This window comes from Microtus oregoni, unplaced genomic scaffold (genome assembly GCF_018167655.1).
Source record: "Microtus oregoni isolate MIOR12 unplaced genomic scaffold, Mior012 000138F_ref0000102, whole genome shotgun sequence".
In the NCBI taxonomy this organism is placed as follows: Eukaryota; Metazoa; Chordata; class Mammalia; order Rodentia; family Cricetidae; genus Microtus; species Microtus oregoni.
In genome coordinates, this window is record NW_024544788.1 from 600,640 (window position 1) to 623,300 (window position 22,661).

The 22,661-nt window shown below is 42.8% G+C and overlaps 1 protein-coding gene across 1 annotated transcript in view; it reads right to left on the reverse strand.

Moving 5' to 3' along the window:
- LOC121444719 (septin-6) overlaps positions 1-22,661 on the reverse strand; it is a 62,009-nt gene that overhangs the window by 23,936 nt on the left and 15,412 nt on the right. Inside the window, exons 2-3 of the mRNA XM_041646622.1 lie at positions 17,795-17,981; positions 13,100-13,261 (exon numbers count right to left, since the gene is read on the reverse strand). Of these exons, the coding sequence (XP_041502556.1) occupies positions 13,100-13,261; positions 17,795-17,981 (349 nt within the window). The remainder of the gene's footprint in view (positions 1-13,099; positions 13,262-17,794; positions 17,982-22,661) is intronic.

The following is a 22,661-nucleotide window of genomic DNA, read 5'->3' on the forward strand; positions in this document are numbered from 1 at the left end:
CTTTACGAGACGAATCCAGGATTCTTAAGGCAGAGATTGAACGCTTAAAAACAATTGAGAATGACAACAATCTTCTCAAGAATCAGTTTGAAGTTCTCCAGGCTGATAACAATCTTCTCAAGAATCAGGTTGAAGTTCTCCAGACTGATAACAATCTTTTCGAGAATCAGTTTGAAGTTCTCCAGGCTGATAACAATCTTCTCAAGAATCAGGTTGAAGTTCTTCAGGCTGATGTTAAGGAGAAATTCATTACTATGGAAGAGGGAACAGCTGATCTGGACCATAAGATTCAGTCCCTTTCTGTAGGAAATGAAACATTAACTGAGAGAATCAAAACTGCTGAATGTGACAATCGGATTTTGTTTAAAGCTTATGACAGATTGACGGAAAGATTGTCAATACAAGAAGGCACGGTTTATGCCATAAAAATTATGTCCAAAGATGAGATGTTATCTCTAACGGACAAACTTCATACTTTAGAATCCTCAATAAAGGCTTTGGAACATAATTCTGGACAGGAGATTCAGACATTGCAGAAGGCAATGGTGAATAGAATTGAAAAGATTGAGGAATTTCTAAATTCTGATGAGGAAGAGCAAAGGGTAGAAAGGAAAATTTTAACTACATCTGTGGGTAAGTCTCTCCGGGACAATTTCCACAAAGCTCTACCTACAGCTCTACCTGCCTTTCCAGTAATAACAACAGAGAAGGTGATTGGTTCCAAAAACCCTAGGGTCATCAAGGAGGATGGGAGCCTGTGCGTATGAATGATCTCAAGGAAATAAAACAGGCTGTCATGACTTTTGGGATGCAAGCCTCTTTTGTTAAAGAGATGCTAAGATCTTGGGCCACGACAAGCAGAGCAACCCCCTCAGACTGGCTCCAGCTGAGCTCTGCGGTACTCGAGAGTGGACCGCAATTGAAATGGAAATGCTTATTCAGGCAAGAGGCTAGACTCTTAGAACAGCAGGAAAAAGCGAAGGGAATTGACATTTCCCTAGATCAAATTCTAGGTGAAGGGCCCTTTTCCGATCCTCAGGAACAAGCTAATTTGGATGAAAACACACTCTCCATGTGTACTACAGCAGCCTTAAGGGCTTGGGACAGGGTACAAGACCCAGGACAGAGAATGGAATCATTTGTCAGAGTTAAACAGGGTCAGAGAGAACCCTTTAGTGACTTTTTACAAAGATTAACTAAGGCTGTACAAATAGGAATATCTGACCCAGAAGCAAGACGTATAATGATTGAGTCTTTGGCTTATGAAAATGCAAATGTGGAATGCAAAAGGATTTTGGGTCCTTTAAAGCTCAGATCAGCGCCGTTGGAAGAATGGGTCTTGCATACACTCAATGTTGATACATTTGATTATGGCACTGAAGCATGGGTAGAAGAAGCAATTTCCAATGGTAAAAGGAGACACCAGAATACCAAATGTTTTAATTGTGGAAAAATGGGTCATATTAAAAGGAATTGTAGACAACGGATTTTCAGAAATAATAATAATAATAATAATAATAATAATAATAATAATAATGCATCTTTCAGAAATAATAATAATAATGCATCTTCTAGAAATAACAGAAATAGGAGGACTCAGCCTTCAGGTTTATGTAGAAGATGTGGAAAGGGCAGACATTGGACGAATGAATGCAGGTCTACAAGAGATAGACAAGGCAACCTGATACAGCCGGGAAACGTGAGAGGGGGGGCCTCACAGGCCCCCATGGCAAACATGGTTCAGTCATATCCAGTTTCTGCAGAGAACGTGCCTCATCAGGACAATTAGGAAGCCCCATGCCTACTGTTACAAGCAATAATGATCAGAAAGATAAGTTACGTGTGTTTTGGCAAACTTCTATAAGTGATCAAAGACCTAAACTGAGAGTGTGTGTAAATGGCATTTTTATTACTGGCCTGCTGGACACAGGTGCTGATGTAAGTATCATTACCCCAGAATCTTGGCATCCGTATTGGCCTCTTCAGAATGTAAATGTTCAGCTCCTGGGAATTGGAACCCTATCTCGAGTAAGGCAGAGCAAGAGATGGGTTGAATGTATAGGGCCAGAGGGACAAATAGGAAAATTAAAGCCATATGTAGCCAATATCGCAATGAATTTATGGGGTCGTGACCTATTACAACAATGGAATACGGAAATTAACATTCCTGCTAAATCTAGAGCCTATATTTCTGAGAATAATATTAAAAGATATTACAAACGGAGAAAACCGGCCATTCGGGCTGTACAAGAACAAGCAATTGATGTCCCTTCAGAGATACCAACAGCCTTGCCTCTAAAATGGTTGACTGAGAAACCAATATGGACAAAGCAATGGCCTTTAGCTGAGGAAAAGTTACAGGCTTTAGAACAGCTGGTACAAGAACAATTAGATGCTGGACATATAGAAGAGTCTACCAGCCCTTGGAATTCTCCTGTATTTGTGGTTAAGAAAAAATCAGGTAAATGGAGAATGGTGACAGATCTCAGGGCCATCAACAAGGTTATTCAACCTATGGGCCCTCTGCAATCTGGAATTCCTTTGCCCTCTTTATTACCAAAAGGATGGCCTCTCATAGTTATTGATTTAAAGGATTGTTTTTTCACTATACCTTTGCAAAAAGAAGATAGAGAAAAATTTGCCTTCACAGTGCCTACTTACAACAATTCTCAACCTTCGAGGAGGTACCACTGGACCGTTCTCCCCCAGGGTATGTTAAATAGCCCCTCCCTGTGCCAATATTTTGTGAACCAACCATTGCAAATAATACGCAAGAAATTTCCCAAATCTATAGTATACCATTACATGGACGACATCTTGTTATCCGATTCAAACATGGATACCTTGAACAGACTGTTTGAAGAAATAAAGATACTTTTACCTAAATGGGGATTGCAAATAGCTCCTGAAAAGATTCAGAAGGGAGATTCTGTTAATTATTTAGGTTATAAAATAGGTTTGCAAAAAATTAAGACACAAAAAGCACAAATTAGGAGAGATCGCCTACGGACTCTTAATGACTTTCAAAGACTGTTAGGAGACATTTCCAGTCTACGACCAGCTATTGGAATAACACCTGATCTAATAATTCATTTGAACAAAACCTTGGATGGTGATAAGGATTTAAACAGTCCCAGAGAATTAACAGCTGAAGCAGAAAAGGAACTGACAATGATTGAGGAAACATTACAACAGGCACATGTGGACAGGGTGAATCCAGAGCTCGATTGTATTCTCGTCATACTACCATCAAAAATTTCTCCTACAGGAATTTTAATGCAGAGAGATGATATTATTTTGGAATGGATCTTTTTACCACATAAACCAAGTAAGAAACTGAAAACTTATGTGGAAAAAGTCTCTGAGTTAATTATAAAAGGCAAGCTGAGACTTCGTCAACTAGCAGGCATAGACCCAGCAGAAATTATAGTGCCTTTCACTGCTGATGAACTAAAGAAATTATGGGAAGATAATGAACCATGGCAAAGAGCTTGTGCTAATTTTTTGGGAGACATTAATAACAACTATCCAAAAAACAAGCGGCTTAACTTCATAAAGAGAACTTCTTGGATTCTTCCTCGAATCGTCCGTGATGCTCCAATAACTGGAGCCCGTACATTCTATACTGATGCCAATAAATCAGGGAAGGCAGGTTACAAATCAGAAGACTTGGATAAGGTGGAACAAAGTCCATATACTTCTGTCCAGAAGGCGGAATTATATGCCATTTTTATGGTGCTAAGGGATTTTAAAGAACCTATTAATATAGTTACAGATTCACAATATGCAGAAAGAGTTATTTTACATATTGAAACTGCTGAATTTATACCTGATGATACTGAACTAACCTCATTGTTCCTCCAGGTTCAAGATTTGATCAGGAACAGGCTTTGCCCTATGTACATAACACACATCCGATCCCATACGGGTCTGCCAGGTCCTCTAGCACAAGGTAATGCAGAAATTGATCAATTATTGATTGGTAGTGTGCTACAAGCCTCTGAATTTCATAAAAAACATCATGTTAATAGCAAAGGTTTGAAGAAAGAGTTTTCAATTACATGGCAACAAGCTAAGGAGATTGTAAAGAAATGCCCTACTTGCTCTTTCTATAACCAAACGCCACTGCCTGCAGGGGCTAATCCAAAGGGCACCCAAAGGAATGAAATCTGGCAGATGGATGTGTTCCACTTTGCAGAATTTGGCAAATTAAAATATGTACACCACACCATAGACACATATTCAGGTTTTCAATGGGCTACTGCCCTGAGCTCAGAAAAGGCTGATTCAGTAATCACACATTTATTGGAAGTTATGGCCATCATGGGTATACCTGCGCAAATAAAGACAGATAATGGTCCAGCATATGTATCTAAGAAAATGAAACGCTTTTTTGATTATTATAATATAAAACACATTACAGGTATACCAAATAATCCTACAGGTCAGGCAGTTATAGAAAGATCAAATCGTACTATAAAGGATATGCTGAACAAACAGAAAGGGACTGAAAATACCCCCAGAAATAGATTACATAATGCTTTATTAACCTTGAATTTTCTTAACGCTAATGAGAAAGGAACGACAGCAGCAGAAAGACATTGGATAATGGAAAAGTCTGCTGAACTAAATCAACCGATTTATTTCAAAGATGTGCTGACCTCTCAGTGGAAGCCAGGAGATGTGCTACGTTGGGGAAGGGGTTTTGCTCTTGTTTCCACAGGAGAAGAAAAATTGTGGATACCATCAAAATTAATAAAGTTTCGATTTGAAGAGGAGAAACCTCTTGGAAAGGAGAAATGACAACTCATCCACAATGATGATATTCATACAGGTGGTAAGAAAAACATATAGAATGGGGGCAGGGTTCTGTTCTTATCTCCACAGGAAAACACTCATCTTTGAGAAATTCAAGGGACCCTGGATGTTTGGATACTGACAGATGGAAAAATACCTGCCCAATAGGAAATATCAAGACAACTGAATGGGTTGTGTAAGTAATATTAAACCATATTTCTAAATTTATAAAGCTGGTTTTGAAGTTGGACTCTGGCTCAGTCCCTCTCCAATTCCAAGCCTATTAGTAAGAGAAAAACCCAGAGTTTCTGGAGTTTCTGTCTCATGTCAAGAGCCATGATATGGGACAGAAAGAAATATGAGTTTAGAAAACATCTTTGCTTTTCTTCATATCTATCATACTTTTCATTGAATATATCTATCATGTCTTTCATTGAATATATATATATATATATATGTCTATATATGTCTATATGATTAATGTTTAAGTTTTTCATAATGAACAATGAGTTTTTCCTGAAGTGACATTTGAAGTTTCCAGGAAGAAGATGGGGCCCCATAACAACAACTCCACCTGGTTGATATGACGTCATGATACTGATAGCGCTACTACAAGACCTGCTTTGGGTACCAGCTGCACAAGACAGTTCCAACTTGGTTAGCTGAAATGGTGCACATCTTATACAACATTTTGGCCAGACCTGCACGAAAATACTCAGAGACTATTTGCAATTTTAAAAGACATTGATCTTGAAATTTAACCATCATTTTACTTTCACAGGATCCCCCAGAAAGAACGTCGCCCCTATGACAGCTGGAAGTAATTCTAGAGAACGACGTCCCCTCTCCCAGTAAAGTTTGCCCTTGGGTTTAGGGACATCATTTAGGGGTTGATTATAATTAGTATATGATTGAGGGTTGGGGGAGGAATTTTATAAACTCAGGGATCATTTTGAAAAAAAAAAAGAGGGATGATGGGATAATAGACAAATATATTGGTATAGATTCTTGTATATTGATACAAAGTTAAATTATATTGACTATTGTACGCATGCATGTTTCTACCTCTGTTTAAAACATTTTTATGTATTGACATATATTGTATTGATATATATATATATATATATATTGTATATATTTACCATATTGCAGTGTACATTTCTACCTCTGATTAAGATACTTATATAATATTTGTGTATTGATATATATTTACCTACTGCAATGTATATTTGTACATTGTTTATATTTGGAGGTCATTGTCCTCATTTGTTTCACAGTCGTTTATTGTCTTAGTCTTTAAGTTAGATAGATATTGAGAATTATGTAGACTAATTGTCATCTAAGTTTGTCATTTATAATTAGACTAATCAGGTTCTTTAGATATATAGAGATTATACTCAGTATAGATAGATAATCTTCAACCTCTTCAAAGAGCTGTAGAAAATGGCCTTTAATCTAACTCAGAGTTTCGTGATAGTGAGACACAATTGCTCCTGGCAACACCACTCTATTCCCGAGAGAATGTTGAGCACCAAAAACACTCCATCTGGAGCCTTTCTATTTGGCAGAACTGGCCTTTGGGCAAAGAAATGCCCATACCTCAACCACTGACACAGACGCAGAGTGTGCATCAATGGATAAAACAGGACTGTCATATCCTGCCAAGACAGGGTAAGATAGTTTTGAAAAGTTCCTTGCCTTTAATAATGGTATGTCAGTTATGTTAGGCCTTAGCCAAAATTGGTTGACTCAACGTTGCAAACGAGACTTTGGGTGATTGCCCAGGTAGTCAGTTGTCTCTGTCAATTGTTGCACATTTTGGATATATCTCGTTTGTTGAGTAGTGTTTATTCCCTTCTCAGATTTTTGACTGAGTTGAAGATTATATAATTGTAGTTACTCTTTACATTATTTGGACTTCTTGAGATAGAATGTTTAGCAAAGCTTTTGTTCTCAATATTGTTTATTGTATTTATTATTTGTTGTTATTGTATGTAGTTGTATTTGGTTTAGTTCTGTCTTATTTAGACAAAAAGGGGAGATGTAGGGATAAGTCCCGCCCCTTAAGGGGCGTGTTCACCTCGGGCTAATGTCTGCCTATAAATTTGGCGAGCAAGCTCCGAGCTCTCACTTCTGCTTTCCTGGTCTCCGCGGGAACGGTGGTTCTGTAAGTCTATTTCTACATTAAAGCTATATATATATATTTTTACACTCTGTCTGCATTCATTTACGCCGTTACATATGTGGGCATGTGCATGTCTGTATTTGGGCATGTGCATGTCTATGTGGGCATGTGCATGTCTGTATGTGGGCATATGCATGTCTATGTGGGCATGTGCATGTCTATGTGGGCATGTGCCTGTCTGTATGTGGGCAGCTGCATGTCTGTATGTGGGCATGTGCATGTCTATGTGGGCATGTGCATGTCTGTATGTGGGCATGTGCATGTCTGTATGTGGGCATGTGCATGTCTATGTGGGCATGTGCATGTCTATGTGGGCATGTGCATATCTATGTGGGCATGTGCATGTCTGTATGTGGGCATGTGCATGTCTGTATGTGGGCATGTGCATGTCTATGTGGGCATGTGTATGTCTATGTGGGCATGTGCATGTCTCTATGTGGGCATGTGCATGTCTATGTGGGCATGTACACATGAGTGCAGGGGCCTACATAGGCTGGAAGAAAGGGTTGGACCTCCTGGGGCTGGAGTTACAGGAGGTTGTGAGTCGCACCACATTGGCCCTAAGGTTCTCTGGAAGAGTAGTATCACTCTTAACCTCTGAGCCATCTCTCCAGCCCCTCTCTTCTCTTTAAAAATCATTTCTAGGAATTGAACTAGAGGCTTTGCAAGTGTGAGGTACACGCACTGCCACCGAATTGCACATATCTCCAGCCTTCTTTTTTCATTTTTATGTCGAGACACGGTCTCACTAAGTTGCCCAGGCTTGTCCTGAACTCATTCTGTAGTCCAAGCAGGTCTTAAACTTGGGAACCTCTTGCTGCAACCTTCAGGGTAGCTGTGTTTATAGATTTGCCTCCCAAGGCTTTGCAAGGCTCCTTCTTCAAATATTATCACATGGGCAATACTGTTGAGGAATATTACTTTAATGTGTGTGACTTTTGTTTCTGATGAATTTGTTTAACTCTGTGAAGCTGTGATTCTTTGCCTGTCTAAAACACCTGCTGGTCCTAAGAAAGAGCTGAACAGCCAATAGCAAGGCAGGAGCAAGGATTGGCAGGGCTGGTAGGCAGAGGGAATTAATAGAAGGAGAAACAAGGAAGAAGAGAAGAGAACAAGGAGAGGAGGGCATTGGGGTCAGCTACCCAGACAGCCATGGAGAAAGAAATAAAGAAGGGTATGCAAAACTAGAGAAAGATAAATGCCCAGAGGCAAAAGATAGTCAGGATAATTTAAGTCAGAAAAGCTGGAAAGAAACAAGCCAAGCTAAGGCCAGGCATTTCTAACTAAAAATAAGCCGCCAGGTGTGATTTATTTGGGATCTGAGTGTTGCCACCCCCCAAAAAAAGGCAAAAGAGTAAAACATCACACAACATAATACTTTCCAGTTTCATGTCTACCTTAAACCTCCCCTGGCCTATTTGAAAGTTATCTGATGATCCAAGTGTCACGACACGAGTTATGCTTTGAAGACCAGAAGAATGCTTTCTGCTTTTGTTTTTGTTTTTAGGTTGTGAGATTCCATCAGGATCTTGTCTGGTGGAGTATACTAACTAGCCTTGGTTTCTTCCCAGGGTGGACTGTGCCTACCAGTCATGAGGCTCTTTCTCCTCGCCCCCATTTCAGACTCCCACTGGTGACTAAACAAGACTGTCCCCTAATTCACTCAAGTACGTTGGTCATTCCAACAGATGTACATGGGAACAATAGAGACACCATTGTGGGGTGGAGGGAAAGGACACACCAGGGCCTATGGGCCTCCCTATGGTCCAATTTGTCAACCATGTGCTCTTAGTGGTACAAATACAATTCGTGGGAATCAAACCCAATGCCTAACAAAACAGCCAACTAACTGATCTTAGTCATGTAACTTGGCCTGTTTTTTAATCTCTGGCTATAATTTGAGCTATCTTAAGAAGAGCACTATGGGGCTGGAGAGATGGCTCAGAGGCTAAGAGCACTGGCTGCTCTTCTAGAGGTCCTGAGTTCAATTCCCAGCAACCACATGGTGGCTCACAACCATCTGTAATGAGATCTGGTGCCCTCTACTGGCCTGTAGGCATACATGCAGACAGAACACTGTATACATAATAAATGAATAAATCTTAAAAAAAAAAAGAATAGGGGCTGGAGAGATGGCTCAGAGGTTAAGAGCATTGCCTGCTCTTCCAAAGGTCCTGAGTTCAATTCCCAGCAACCACATGGTGGCTCACAACCATCTGTAATGAGGTCTGGTGTCCTCTTCTGGCCTGCAGACATACACACAGACAGAATATTATATACATAATAAATAAATAAATAAAAATAATAATAAAATAAAATTAAAAAAAAAGAACAGCATTACATTTTTGTTGTATTTCTTACACAGGGCCTCATGTAGTTCAGGCTATCTTTCAGCTCTCTGTGTGGTGGAGGGTAACCTTAAACTTCTGATCCAGCTGTTCCTGCCTCCCAAGTGCTGGGACTCTAGGTGTGTTATTACACCAGAGCAGCAGCACTGCATCTAAACAATAGGCTGGGCATGGTGACTCAGTTCTATAGTGCCAGCAATTAGGAAGCTGAGACGAGAAGGTCACAAGTTTAAGGACAGTCTGGGCTACCTAGTGAGACCCGGTCTCAAAAGGATGAATTAACTTAAACAGTGTGGCAATTCTTTTTTGTTTTTTTTAATATTTATTTATTTATTTATTTATTATGTATACAATATTCTGTGTGTATGCCTGCAGGCCAGAGAGGGCACCAGACCCCATTACAGATGGTTGTGAGCCACCATGTGGTTGCTGGGAATTGAACTCAGGACCTTTGGAAGAGCAGGCAATGCTCTTAACCTCTGAGCCATCTCTCCAGCCCCCAGTGTGGCAATTCTGAGATTTAAAGCCTACAGGGGGCTGGGGAGATGGCTCAGTGGTTGGGAGCACTGACTGCTCTTCCAGAGGTCCTGAGTTCAATTCCCAGTGACCACATGGTGGCTCACAACCATCTGTAATGAGATCTGGCACCCTTTTCTGATGTGTGGGCATACATGGAGGCAGAATGTTGTATACTTAATAAATAAATCTTTAAAAAAAATAAAATAAAGCCTACAGCTTTGATAGGAATCCCAGTAGGGGTTGAAAATAGCATCCAATGGACTCTCTCCCTCTCCCCCAACTCCCCCATCTCCTGCTTCCACAATCTGAAATAAAGTTCTCCAGAGTCACCCAAAAGCTGAGGGTGAGGTTGGGCATGCGCACCCATGAATATCTCTTACTTGGGTTTAAGAGGGCAGCTGCACAGTCTTCTCTAACTAGGTTAAAAAAAAAATAAAACAACTTCGGCCTCTTCTATTTCCCATGACAACAGGCTGTGCAGTGGGCAGGAACTGGGGATCTGGAACCATATCTAGAATGGAAAGTCCAGCACCCAGACCTCATAGCGCCCAAGCACGCCCTCCCCATCTCTGTTGATACCAGTGCATAAACCATGGTTTCTCTGGAGACTCTGACACAGTTGTAATGTTGGCAAGTGGGCAAAGAACTTTTGTGTTTATTATAGCAGTGACTCCTCCCTCCTGCTTCCCAATTCGTCATCTGGGACCCAGAGGCTTCCCATACAGGCCCCTCTCGCAGACATGCCCAAGTCCAGGCATCCTGGCTGGAGGGTACCCTTTCTTTTCCCTTCCCATTCGAAAGCATGGTGACATGCAAGGGAGTGAATTTTGAGTGACACTACGTAGAGGGATGACCCTGAACCCATCAGACTTAGCTTTCTTTTCTCTTTTCTTTTCTTTTCTTTTCTTTTCTTTTGGAGGCAGGTTATATGTAACTTAGGCCAGAATAAAACATGTCATTCTCCTGCCTCAGTGCTGGGATGACAAGCATGTGCTACCACAACTAGTTTTTAATTTAGTTGTTCAAAGCGAAGCAGGGGCAAACTCTGGGCTGTTACACATAACATAGGGCCCGCAATCTCTGGGCTGCCACAGCAGCGTGCTGGAGAAGGAAACTCTGAGGCTGAATCCGCTCTAGGCTCAGCAGGAGGCCAGAGCTGAGCTGAGAGAGAGAAAGGGAGACTGCCATCACGTAGAGACAGAGCTTGGTGGGACACCTTCACATTGCGGAAAACTTATTCCTCTTTGTTTGTAGCAAAGCAAACGATAAGGCTGAGCAATGCTTGCTGACTCAGAGAATGAGCCTGGAAGCTATCTATAGAACTGAGGTCCCTGAGGTGACTACATGCTTCCAGACATCAGTGCAAGCGACACCCAGAAAGCACTTCCTGTTTCGCTACAGGCTGGGCACCTTATCCAGTTTTCTTATCATAACAGACCCTCATTTCCATCCAAATGCCCTGATTCCTGGAGAGGACAGCAGTATTTTGTTTGTTTGTTTGTTTTTTATTTTTTGTCCACACCCACACTAGGTCACAAAGAACACAACTCTACCTACCTCCCGGCCCACAGACTTGAGCCAGACTTGTTCAAGGCAGATGAAGGAAGGGCTTCTACTCAGAAACCTATCTAGGGTGGGCTGTGCTCAAGGCCAAGACGTCAGGCGAGACGGTGACTTGCTGCCTGACTATGCTGATTTGTTGGCCAATTCACAGGAGGTGGCAGCTGATGTTGTAATGACAACTTAGAGGGCACCAGCAGCAGGAAAAGTTTGCTAAAAATGGCTTTTATTACAAGGCTTTCCTGAGTTTGGCTGTCCCCTGACATTATGTCATTAGGAAAAACCGATGCCTCTCAATAGCGAAAAAGAAATTTGTTCCTGAAGCAGAGGCTTGCTGAAAGCCGCTAGCTGTCTCCTAGAAATCACAACAGCGAAGCTTTCACGGCAACAGCAGCAACACATTGCAAATCAGCCCGGGAGTGTTTGACTCTCGGCCTTCTCTCTTATTCATTCCTCTAGTGGGGGAGGTGGGGGAGGAGAGAAAAAGAGGACTCTATTTGTAAATTCATTCACACTTAATAAGGCAAATCATAACCCTGGGGCTTCAAAATAACATCACAGGGTTTGGAGAGATGGCTCAGTGCTTGCGAGCCCTGGCCGCTCCTGCAGAGGACCTGGATTTAGTTCTGAGAAGCCACAAGACTTCTCCCAACCATCTATAACTTGAGTCCCAGGTGATCCAATGCCCTCTTCTGGCTTCCATGGACACTGTACACACATGGTATTCTTGCATACATGCAGACAAAACACTCACATACCTAAAATAAAAATAAATAAAATCTTTTTTTTTAAATCTCTGTGTTCCAGCCTAAGATCCTAGAAAAAAAAATCACTGTGGTTGCCAGAAAATTGGAGGCTATTTCTCATTGTTCGGTTCATGACAATAGGGCTCAATTCTTGGCCAACAGCCCATCCCTGTGCCTCTGAGGCCAAGCTGGGTTTTTTTGGCCTTTATGGCTTTTGCTGTACCTACTGTGCTGGCATTGTTGTGGTCAGACAAACATAGTTTCCCTTTCTTGCAGTCCAGTCTGGAAGGTTGCCTGGCCTAGAACTGAAGGGTACTAAGAAGGCAGTTTGGGGGCTGGGGGGATGGCACAGTAGATAGAGTACCTGCCTGGTAATCTCAAGAATTTGAGTTCAGCCCCTCAGCACTCACAGAGAAGGTGGCTGGGCACAGCAGCTACCTGTAATCCTAGGACTTAGAAGGCAGAGATGGGGAAAACGGGACCCCCGGGCAAGCTGGCCAGCTAGACTAGGAGGTATTGGTGAGCTTCGATTTCAGCAAGAGACCCTAGCACAGTAAATACAGTGGAGAGTGATCAGGGGAGACACCCATCAACCTCTGGTCACCACAAACATGAATATAAACACCTGTATACACATATGAACACGCACAGGAGCCAAAAACGAGGAGCAAGAGAGGCCTGAATTCCCACTCCACACGCAACCTCACGTCAGCCTTGCCCTTCCCCTGGTCACTAATCTCTGTGCCACTGAGATGTCACAGCAGCCATCACTAGAAATAGAAACTAGTTAGGTTCTGGGTCCTCTGTCCCCAATACCCGAGTCTCAGGCACTCAAGAGTTAAGATCAGCACTAAGAGGGCTGATGAAGGTACTTCACCCCTACTTGCCAAAGGCTGCTCATAAGAGCACACGTCTGGAAGGTTGAACCCTGTGCCCCCACTCACATTCATGGTTCCGTTGATCTCAGTCACGGACTCGTCATCCGTGGGGAACTGATAGATCTGGACTCCATTGCTCACAAGTTCACTGGTGATTTTGATCTTGAACTTTGTCAGCTCACTCTTAGAGATGGCGTCTGACTTGGCAATGATGGGGATGATATTCACCTAGGAGAAGGAGGAACAAAGTGGGATCCTTAACTAGCAACCGACAACTCCACAGCCTAGGGCTCCCACCAGCGCCCAGAGGGGGTAGCAAGCTCAGCGAATAGTCTAGCACTGTCCACCTTTAGCCAAATAGCAAATAACAATGACGAGTACTTACTATGTGTTGGCCACTAAGCTAAGTACCCTATGAATGGCGTAGCAAAATTAATCCCAACAACTTTCCCAGAAGGCATTGCTGCCAGTGTTTTACCAAAGTGAAATTGAACCGCACAGAGGTTAAATAACTTGCCTAAGGCCACAGGGCAAATAAGTTGCAGAACTGAAATTCAAATCAAACTCAGCGTAGTCCCAAAGCTGGTAGTAACTATGAACTGTCTATCAATTCAGAACCAAGTTGGTGGGCTGTGTGAAGTCTTGGAATCAAGGTCACTGCCCGAGTGTTTCAAAGAAGAAAGATGACAGGGAATTTGTGGTTGACAATGTGACAGGCAGCCATTTGTTGGTAACGATAAGCTGTCCCAACCTGTCCAACTGAGGCTTTCCCCAGCCAGATATACCATGGATCCACGTGGGAGGAAAAAGGAAGCAGGGGCAGAACTTGATGAGGTTGAACATGTATGTGGCTCTCCTGCAGCAGCCAGGTAGGCACAAAAGACCCAGTATTACGAATCTGACCTGAGACCTATGCAGAAAAGTTAGACTGGGCTGGGCATGTGCTCAGTTGGCGGGATGCTCGCTTAGCATGAGCCCTAAGCTCCATCTTCAGCTCCACCTATAATCCCAGCACTGGAGAGGTGGAAGTGGAAGGATCAGTCCAAGGCCATCTTTAGCTATGTGGTGTGTTTGAAGGTAGCTTAAACTATACTAGATCCTGTTTTACCATCCCCTACCCCCTTAAGTTACAATGCTTGCATTTATTTCTGAGCAAAGAAAGTAGGTATGAAGGCCTAATTTCAGATAGCAAGAAAGGCCTAGTGCCACCCCAAAAGTTCAACTCACCTGAACCCTGACCCTTGAAATCCCTCCAGAAAGAGGGAAAGCTTTTATTGCCAATGGTAAAGAAATCTGCCATGCGCGTGGCTTTAGGAGACAGAGCACACTAAGCTCAGGTTCCTGAAGAAAATGGAGTTGTTCCTGCTTGCAGACCTCACTGGGACAGCATGAATGTTGCTCAGGCCCTGGACTCTGAAAGGAGCATGTGGGGGTTCTAGAACTGATTAAGTCCTGTGTCTTTTGTGCTTTTGAAGACCCCTGAAGACACATCTCACAAAGCTTGGGATGCGAGTCAAAGACCGGACCTTGTAGTTATCTCTCTTGAAGTCTTTGGGGTTAAGAGATCCAGATCTTTGCCAAGATGGAACAGCAGGCAAATCCAAGCCTCCTTGTTATTTATTTATTTTTTTGCCTAGTCCTCATTAGTCCACAATAAACATAAACCAAAAACTGCTTACTTAATGCAGCCTACCCAGCAAACAGCCTGCCACATGGCTCACTGCCGCCCTATACGGGGCCGTGCTGGGCATGGAGACATTTCAGGAACAGCCTATTATTCACAAGTAGTGAGCTCATTGCTGCAAAAATGGAAAAAACTGCTCTTATTCTGATTATAGCTGACATTCAGTTCTTATAGTGGCTATGCTACCAAATGACTACATGTAAATTAGAATTTTGTATTCTAAAATAACTTGCAGTTGGAGTTAAAGGCAAAGCTCAACTCCATTACAAGTTGTCTGACCTTGAGCAAGGTACTTGCCTCTCTGTGCCTCAGTGACTTCATATGTAGCCTCAGTGACTTCATATGTAGTAAGTAACAGCACTTAAATATACTACTAGATTATTAGAAGGGCAAAATAGGGCCCAGTCCCTGTTGCTGAAGACAACATTTAGATACGTCATCAAATATGTAGAAGTTGAGCTGGTGCCTAACTAGAGCCTTCACTGCTATTACTGGTGTTCATGCTATTGGAATGCACTTTGCACACTACCAAAGGAGAAAGGCAACCACCACCCAGCCAGCTACAAACCCTGCACACTACAATGTCACCTGCCTATGTGATATGCTGGTGCAACAGTGGCACAACTGTTGTGGAGGTAACCAACCACTGCCTAATTGGATTTAAGGCCCACTCCATGAGACAGAATTCATGCCTGACACTGCTAGACCTGAGACTGGATAGGTCATGGGCCTAGGGGAAAACTAAATACTAAGTACTAAATACTACTAAGTACAGTTGTGCTAAAAGAGCATGGCAATAAAATAACTCCTGACAACATTCTGCTATACCCAGAGATCAGTGCCTTGCTCAGCCATCATCAGAGAAGCTTCTTCTTGCAATAGACAGGAACTAACACAGAGACCCACAACAGGACAATGTGTAGAAAGTGGGACTTTGGCACTCAGTCCTAAATAGGATCCTCCCCCTCAGAGCTCAGGGATCTATGTGGAAGATGGGGTAGAAAAACGGAAGAGCCAGAGGTGATGGGTGACACCAAGGAAACAGTGTCTTCCAGACAATGGAACTGCTAAATATGTTAACTCAGAGATGGTAGCAGCACAGGTTCAAGCCAGACAGGATCCCATTGCTGAGAGAGAGGAAGTAAACACAGGCTCTGTCTCTAACCAAGAAGTAGATGATACCTACTTGGAAAGGAAAGATTACTTTTTCCCCAATGGAGTCTCACTGGGTACATTAACTTCAAGATATACCCATGGCCAGCAGTAGATGGACCACACACAGTGAACTCAATGGTGGTCTTGTAGACTTTTTGCCTCATACTGCTTCATTTGGGCTTTTCTCTTTTTCTTTTTCTTTTCTTTCTTTCATCCTTTTTATTTATTTATTTATTTTTTTTGCCTTACTGGTCTTGTACTTATATATTTGGTTTTTGTTTTCATGAAGTTTCTTTTTGTGTATTTTTTGGGGGTTGTTGTTTTTGATTTTTAATGAGAAAGGGATAAAAGATATGGAGGTGGGTGGGTGGAAAGGTGGGGAGGATCTGGGAGGAGTTGTGGGAGGGGAAAAGCATGATCAGAATACATTGTATGAAAAAGTTTTTTTTGTTTTTTTTTTTGTTTTTTTTTGTTTTTTTTTTTTTCGAGACAGGGTTTCTCTGTAGCTTTGGAGCCTGTCCTGGAACTAGCTCTGTAGACCAGGCTGGTCTCGAACTCACAGAGATCCGCCTGCCTCTGCCTCCCGAGTGCTGGGATTAAAGGTGTGCGCCACCATCGCCCGGCTGAAAAAGTTTTGATTAAAAATAAATAAAATCTAAAAATTTAAACAAAATACAATAAAAGCACCTTTGTTAAAAACAAAAGCAAACAAGCAACAATAACAAAAAACAGGGTTCAGGGGGCTGGAGAGATGGCTCAGAGGTTAAGAGCATTGCCTGCTCTTCCAAAGATCCTGAGTTCAATTCCCAGCAACCACATGGTGGCTCACAACCATCTGTAATGAGATCTGGTGCCCTCTTCTGGCCTGCAGGCATACACACAGACAGAATATTGTATATATAACAAATAAATAAATAAATACTTTAAAAAAAAGAAAAAAAAACAAAACAGGGTTCAGTGGCTAAGCTCTCGCTGCACAAGTATGAGGAGCAGAGCTTGGATCCCCTGAACTTGCAAGCATTCAGTGTGCCCATAATTCAGCCTCAGAAGGTAGATCAAGCAAGGTAGTTAGCAAGACCAGCTATATATCTGAATTCTGGTTTGGCTGAGAGATTCTGCCTCAGTGAATAAGGTAGAAGATCAATGACAGAGGATGATTCTGACATCAACCTTCAGTCTCCACATAGCATCCATATGCACATACACACATGTGTACATACATGCAAACATGCATACACACATATACAAATAGAAAAGAAGAAGAGATGAAATAACATATATGTACATAGTGCCTGGCACATGCCAAATGTTAGGGAAGGAAACTTGTAGTAATTAGGCTTTTGAAAGAATCTGATGTTCAATTTGTTTTATTTTTATGGTGCTGAGAATCAAAACTAGGGCCTTGGCTGGAGAGATAGCAGTTTATAGCAACCGATGTCTTGCAGAAGACCTAAGTTTGGTTTCTAGCACCCACTTGGTGGCTCGCAGCCATCCTTAACTCCAGTTCTAGGGAATCCAACATCCTCTTCTGAGCTCCTTCAGCACCAGGCATACAAGTGGTGTACAGATATGCATAATGCAGTAAAATACTTGAAAATATCAAATAAAATAAATCTAAAAAAATTTAAAGTAAAGAATAGTACTGTATTCCATTGCCAAAACCAGCACCCTTAAACTTGAACAGCCATCTTGCTTGCATTCGTTCTTATTGTCAAGACACTCAGGACAAAGCCATTCCTAATACTAGGAATCCAGATGGCAAAGCATATAGCCCAAATGCACGATATGTAACACCATCCTTATGGGGGAAGGGAACAGAGGGTGGGATTAGGATGCCACAAAACCTCTTCTGGAACCCAGCATCTCTTGTATATCAGATCAGTAAGAGTCCAGCTTGCTCAGCCCCAGCTCCTGCCTCATACCTTGCTATCCAGCTTGTTCATGGTTACTAGGTCCAGAGACTTAAGCGAATGTCCTGTGGGGGCAATGAAGTACAAGCAGACATGGATTCGGGAGTCATGGTAGGTGTGCAGTACTCTCCGGATCTTCAGCTCCTCCTGCAGGTAGGCCTCAAACTGAGCATCTATGAATTCCACTATAGGCTTATAGCTAGAGAGGAGAGGAGAGAAATGGTGTCAAGTGCTTGGTTTTTTTTTTTGACATAGTCAATCCCAGTTAGAAACACAATGTGTCCTCTGTAATTGGACCTCCCCCATCTAGTTAGGCTTCTCTGTGTCTTCTTGGTGGGGTCTTATACTGACAACTTTCGTTGTCTTCTTGGGCCACATGTGAACCCAATTTATTTTTTCACTGTGGAATGTCCATTAATCTCCACATCCCCATCCTCCCTCTGCACACCTCACAGCTCAGTTTAATGCCTATCTCCTTCCAAGGGCCTTCTCTTCTTATGCCCAAAATCCCTTCTGTGACCCAGCAGTGTAAAAAAAAAAAAAAACTCTACATGGTATTGGAATATTTGCTGCTGCTTTGCAGGAATCAATGTTCTCTTAGATTCGTGGTGTCTTCCTGAAGGACAGGACCTGGGAAGAGAACGCCTCTATCTTCCAGCAGCCCCAAGGCAATTTCTGGTGGGGTCTGTAGTTGGACCCTTGATCTAAGCCCATTAGATGCTTCCTGCAGCTCCCCACACCCTGCCTTGGCTTTGGAGCTCTGAACACAAGACCTCTCTGTGATCCACACTAGGGGATTCTGTCACAGTGCTGTGGGATCTTGGCTCATTCTTGCAGCAATGTGGGAAGCATCCCAATTAACAACCTCGATAGTCACATATGTTTTTTCCACTTCTTTTTGTTTTAAAGATTTATTTATTTATTATGTATACAATGTTCTGTCTGTGTATATGCCTGCAGGCCAGAAGAGGGCACCAAATCTTATTACAGATGGTTGTGAGCCACCATGTGGTTGCTGGGAATTGAACTCAGGACCTTTGGAAGAGCAAGCAGTGCTCTTAACCACTGAGCCATCTCTCCAGCCCCCTGTTTTTTCCACTTTTTTTTGTTTGTTTTTTTTTGGATTTTTCGAGACCTTTTGATCTAAGCATCCAGACAAAATTTGTTAAAGGTACGTCCCCCAATCATCTACATAGGAACCTCAGCTCACTGAGAATCCATGCAAAACTGCCCTTGGCAGTCTTCCTGACTCAACAAGACATTTATTTATTTATTTGTTGCTTTGTTTTTGAGATAGGGTCTCATTATAGCCTTGTCTGATCTGGAACTTGTTATGTATTCCAGGCCTTGAACTCACAGAGATCTGTCTGCCTCTGCTCCCCAGTGCCGGGATTAAAGGTGTGCTCCACAGTGCACAGCTGTCTGCCTCTGCTCCCCAGTGCCGGGATTAAAGGTGTGCTCCACCGGGCACAGCTCTATTTGTCTCTTTTCTAAGACAATATCTTGCTATATAGCAGAGGTGTTCTGAATGAAAATGGCCCCCAAAAGGAGTGGCATTATTAGGAGGTGTGGCCTTGTTGGAGTAGATGTGGTCTTGTTGGATGAAGTGTGTCACTGTAGGGGTGGGATATGAGGTCTCATTATGCTCAGGCCACACACAGTGAGTCAGACCACTCCCTGTTGCTTGTGAGTCAAGATGTAGGACTCTCAGCTCCTTCTCCAGCACCACATCTGCCTGCATGCCACCATGCTCCACCATGATGATAAAGGCCTGAACCTCTGAGACTGTAAGCCAGCCCATTAAATGTTTTCCTTCATAAGAGCTGTCCTTGTCATGGTGTCTCTTCACAGCAATAAAACCCTAACTAAGACAATAGCCTCATGTTATTCAGGCTGGCTTCAAACCCATGAACCTTCCACCCCCGCTTCCTGAGTACTAGAATTAAATTATGTGTACCACCACACCTGATTCAGCACAGCCTCCTAAACAATAGTAAACTGAAGGTCTATAGGCAGTTAGCAGTTGCTAGAGGGAGAGATATTTTCTTCAGTAGTGTAGCCACTGGTGAGTTGCCAGTAACTTCTGTAACTAACCCCTTATTCATGTTCCTATAAGTAACCCTAATTAAACTTGCTGGTTTTCTCATAAACACAAGGGCATAAAACAGGGAGTTGGTGAGATGGCTCAGTGGTTAAGGGTACCTGCCATCAAGCTAGAGAACCTGAGTTTGATTCCCAGAGACCACATGATAGAAGGAGAAAACTAGCTTTTGATGTTGCCCTCTGACCTTTATACATGCACTGTGGTATGCATACACACACACACGATAGTACACTTGCACACATGCACACACACAAATAAATGAAAGTGTGTTTATTAAATACCTCTATTTACAAAGATAAAAGCAGAAGAGGGGCTACTTGGGAAGGGGAAGAAGATCAATGGGAGGGGACAAAAGAGGGCAATGTGAACGAATATACTAAAGAATGCACTATGTACACACACAAAAGTCTCATAATGAAACTCATTAGCACATATCATTAATATATGCTAAGTTTTCAAGACTTCAGAAAAGATAATCAGCCCAGTTCTCCTCCCTGTCCTGGGCCTTTCCGGAAATTTCTTTCTTCCTAGCCCTATCTGCACTGAAGCCACTCCAATTGCTCCAACATTCTTTCTTTCTTTTTTCTTTTTTTTAAATTTATTTATCATGTATATAGTGTTCTGGGCACCAGATCTCATTATAGATGGGTGTGTGTCATCATGTGGATGCTGGGAATTGAACTCAGGACCTCTGGAACATCAGTCAGTTCTCTTAACCTCTGAGCCATCTCTCCAGCCCCTTTCTTTCTTTTTCTTAAATACACTTATTTATTGTGTAGGTGTGTAGGTGTGTGGCCTAAGTGTCGAAGTCAGAGGACAGTTTGCGTGAGTCAGTTTCCTCCTTTCACCCCGAGAGATCCAGGGGTGGAGGAACATCAGCTTGGTGGCAAGCATCTTTAAGCAGTGAGCCAGCCCACTTGCTCAGCCTCACCCTTGACCGCATCTCTGTCTTCCTGCTCTAACTAGGTCAGCTCAGTTTCAGCCCTACCTCTCTCCTCCTCTCCTCAGCTTGCAGGGTGCCTCTCCCCTGGAGATGCTGCCTCCCTTCAGGGAAGAAGCGTTTCTTTACCTCAGCCCAGGGCAGGTTAGTTTTCAGATCCCACTGCCACAAGAGGACATGATCAAAGGAAGGTATGAGACCAGCCAACACCTCCCACCTGCAACAGGTCCTAACCCGAGCCTTTGTGAAAGAGCCCCCTAGGAAAGGGGAGAAAAACAGCATTTAAAAAAAGAATCACAGAATCCTGCATCCGGAGAACTGCCTTCAGGAAGAGACCCAGGTGCAGGGTATCTCTGGCACCCCAAAGGAAAAAAAATCTAAAAATATTGTTCTTTCTCTCTTCCCTTGATTCCCCCCCCCAGTCAAGACCGTTTTTGAAGCACAAATGATTTCTTGGCAGCCAAGAGTCATAGAAGGTTCCTGAAGAATTCATCGTGAGAATAGAGGGCGCATCCCTCAGATGTAGCTAATTGGTAGATGGGTAGCTGCTTTGAATTACATGATCAGAGCATGGCTTTGCTTTCCTCTCTTACATAACTTCTTTTTATTTCAGTTTTTGCTTCACACAAAGGGGTGGGGGAGACAGAAGAGCCTATTTTTCTCAGCTTCCTTCCCCTTGAATCTCCGAAGCACTGTGTTCATCTTATTGCCACTGCCCCTGGCTCCCAGAGGCTGTGAAGAGGTGCATAGATCAGACCAGCCAGACAAGCCAATCAGCCACCAGAATCTGGGCTCTGAAAGAAGGGTGACTCAGCCTTGTGCTAGCCAGCTTTGTTTCGCCAGTGTCTGGTCTACTGTCTGGCATACAGTGAGGACTCCACCTACGGCTCTGAGTTCTCTCACCTTTGCCCCCATGGCTGATCTTCCCACAGTGGTTATCTCTTCTCCACGTGTGGCTATCCTTACTGGACTCCACTCTGGGGCAAAGAAAACCCTTACTTCTGTGTGCAACTGCACGACTGTTTCTTTTTTAGTTCAAAGCACTGCTTTTCTTGTGCCCCTCCCAAGAGGACGTTTCTCTATGACCCACACCCCAGTTCCATGGAGGGCTAGAGAAGACAGCTTTCTTCCAGCACTTTCCTCCCTCATCACTACAATTAACCTTTTCCCTTTTAAGGCAACAAGTTCAAGACTTTTGCAGACCATGCACGGACTTATTCTTTTCTAACGCGCATCAGTGTTTTGTCTGCCTATATTTCTATGCGCCACGTGCATGTCTTGATTCCAGGGAGACTAGAGAGGGTGATAGATTTCCTGGGACTGAAGCTACAGATAGCTGTAAGGGCCCATGTGGATGCTGGGAATTGAACTTGGGCCCTCTGCAAGAGCAAACAATGCTCTGAACTGCTGAACCATGTCTCCAGCCCTACCCATACAATTCTAAACATGGAGTTCACAGACCTCCAAGGAGCCTCTTGATAGAATTTAGAGAATTCCCAAACTTGGACAGAAACAAAATACACCTCAAACTGAACTTTGGCAGTTTCTTCAGTTATAAACCAAGGTAATCACCTATAGCACTGCTTGCAGCACCTGTGATTTTTCTGTCCAGTAGAAATCAGCCATATTTTCATTTCCCAGTCCAGTGGGTGCACATCTGTCAAAATAGCATCTACATCCATCAGAGCTTCTATATTCTGGTAATTATAACGCCTACAACTAGATACTATTATTTAAGGGCTTGACAGATAAGTGTATGGGTTACTAAATCATAGCTTAAAATATTTTGGCAACTGTACTTTTAATACAACTGGTACATTTTAGGCATTCAAAAG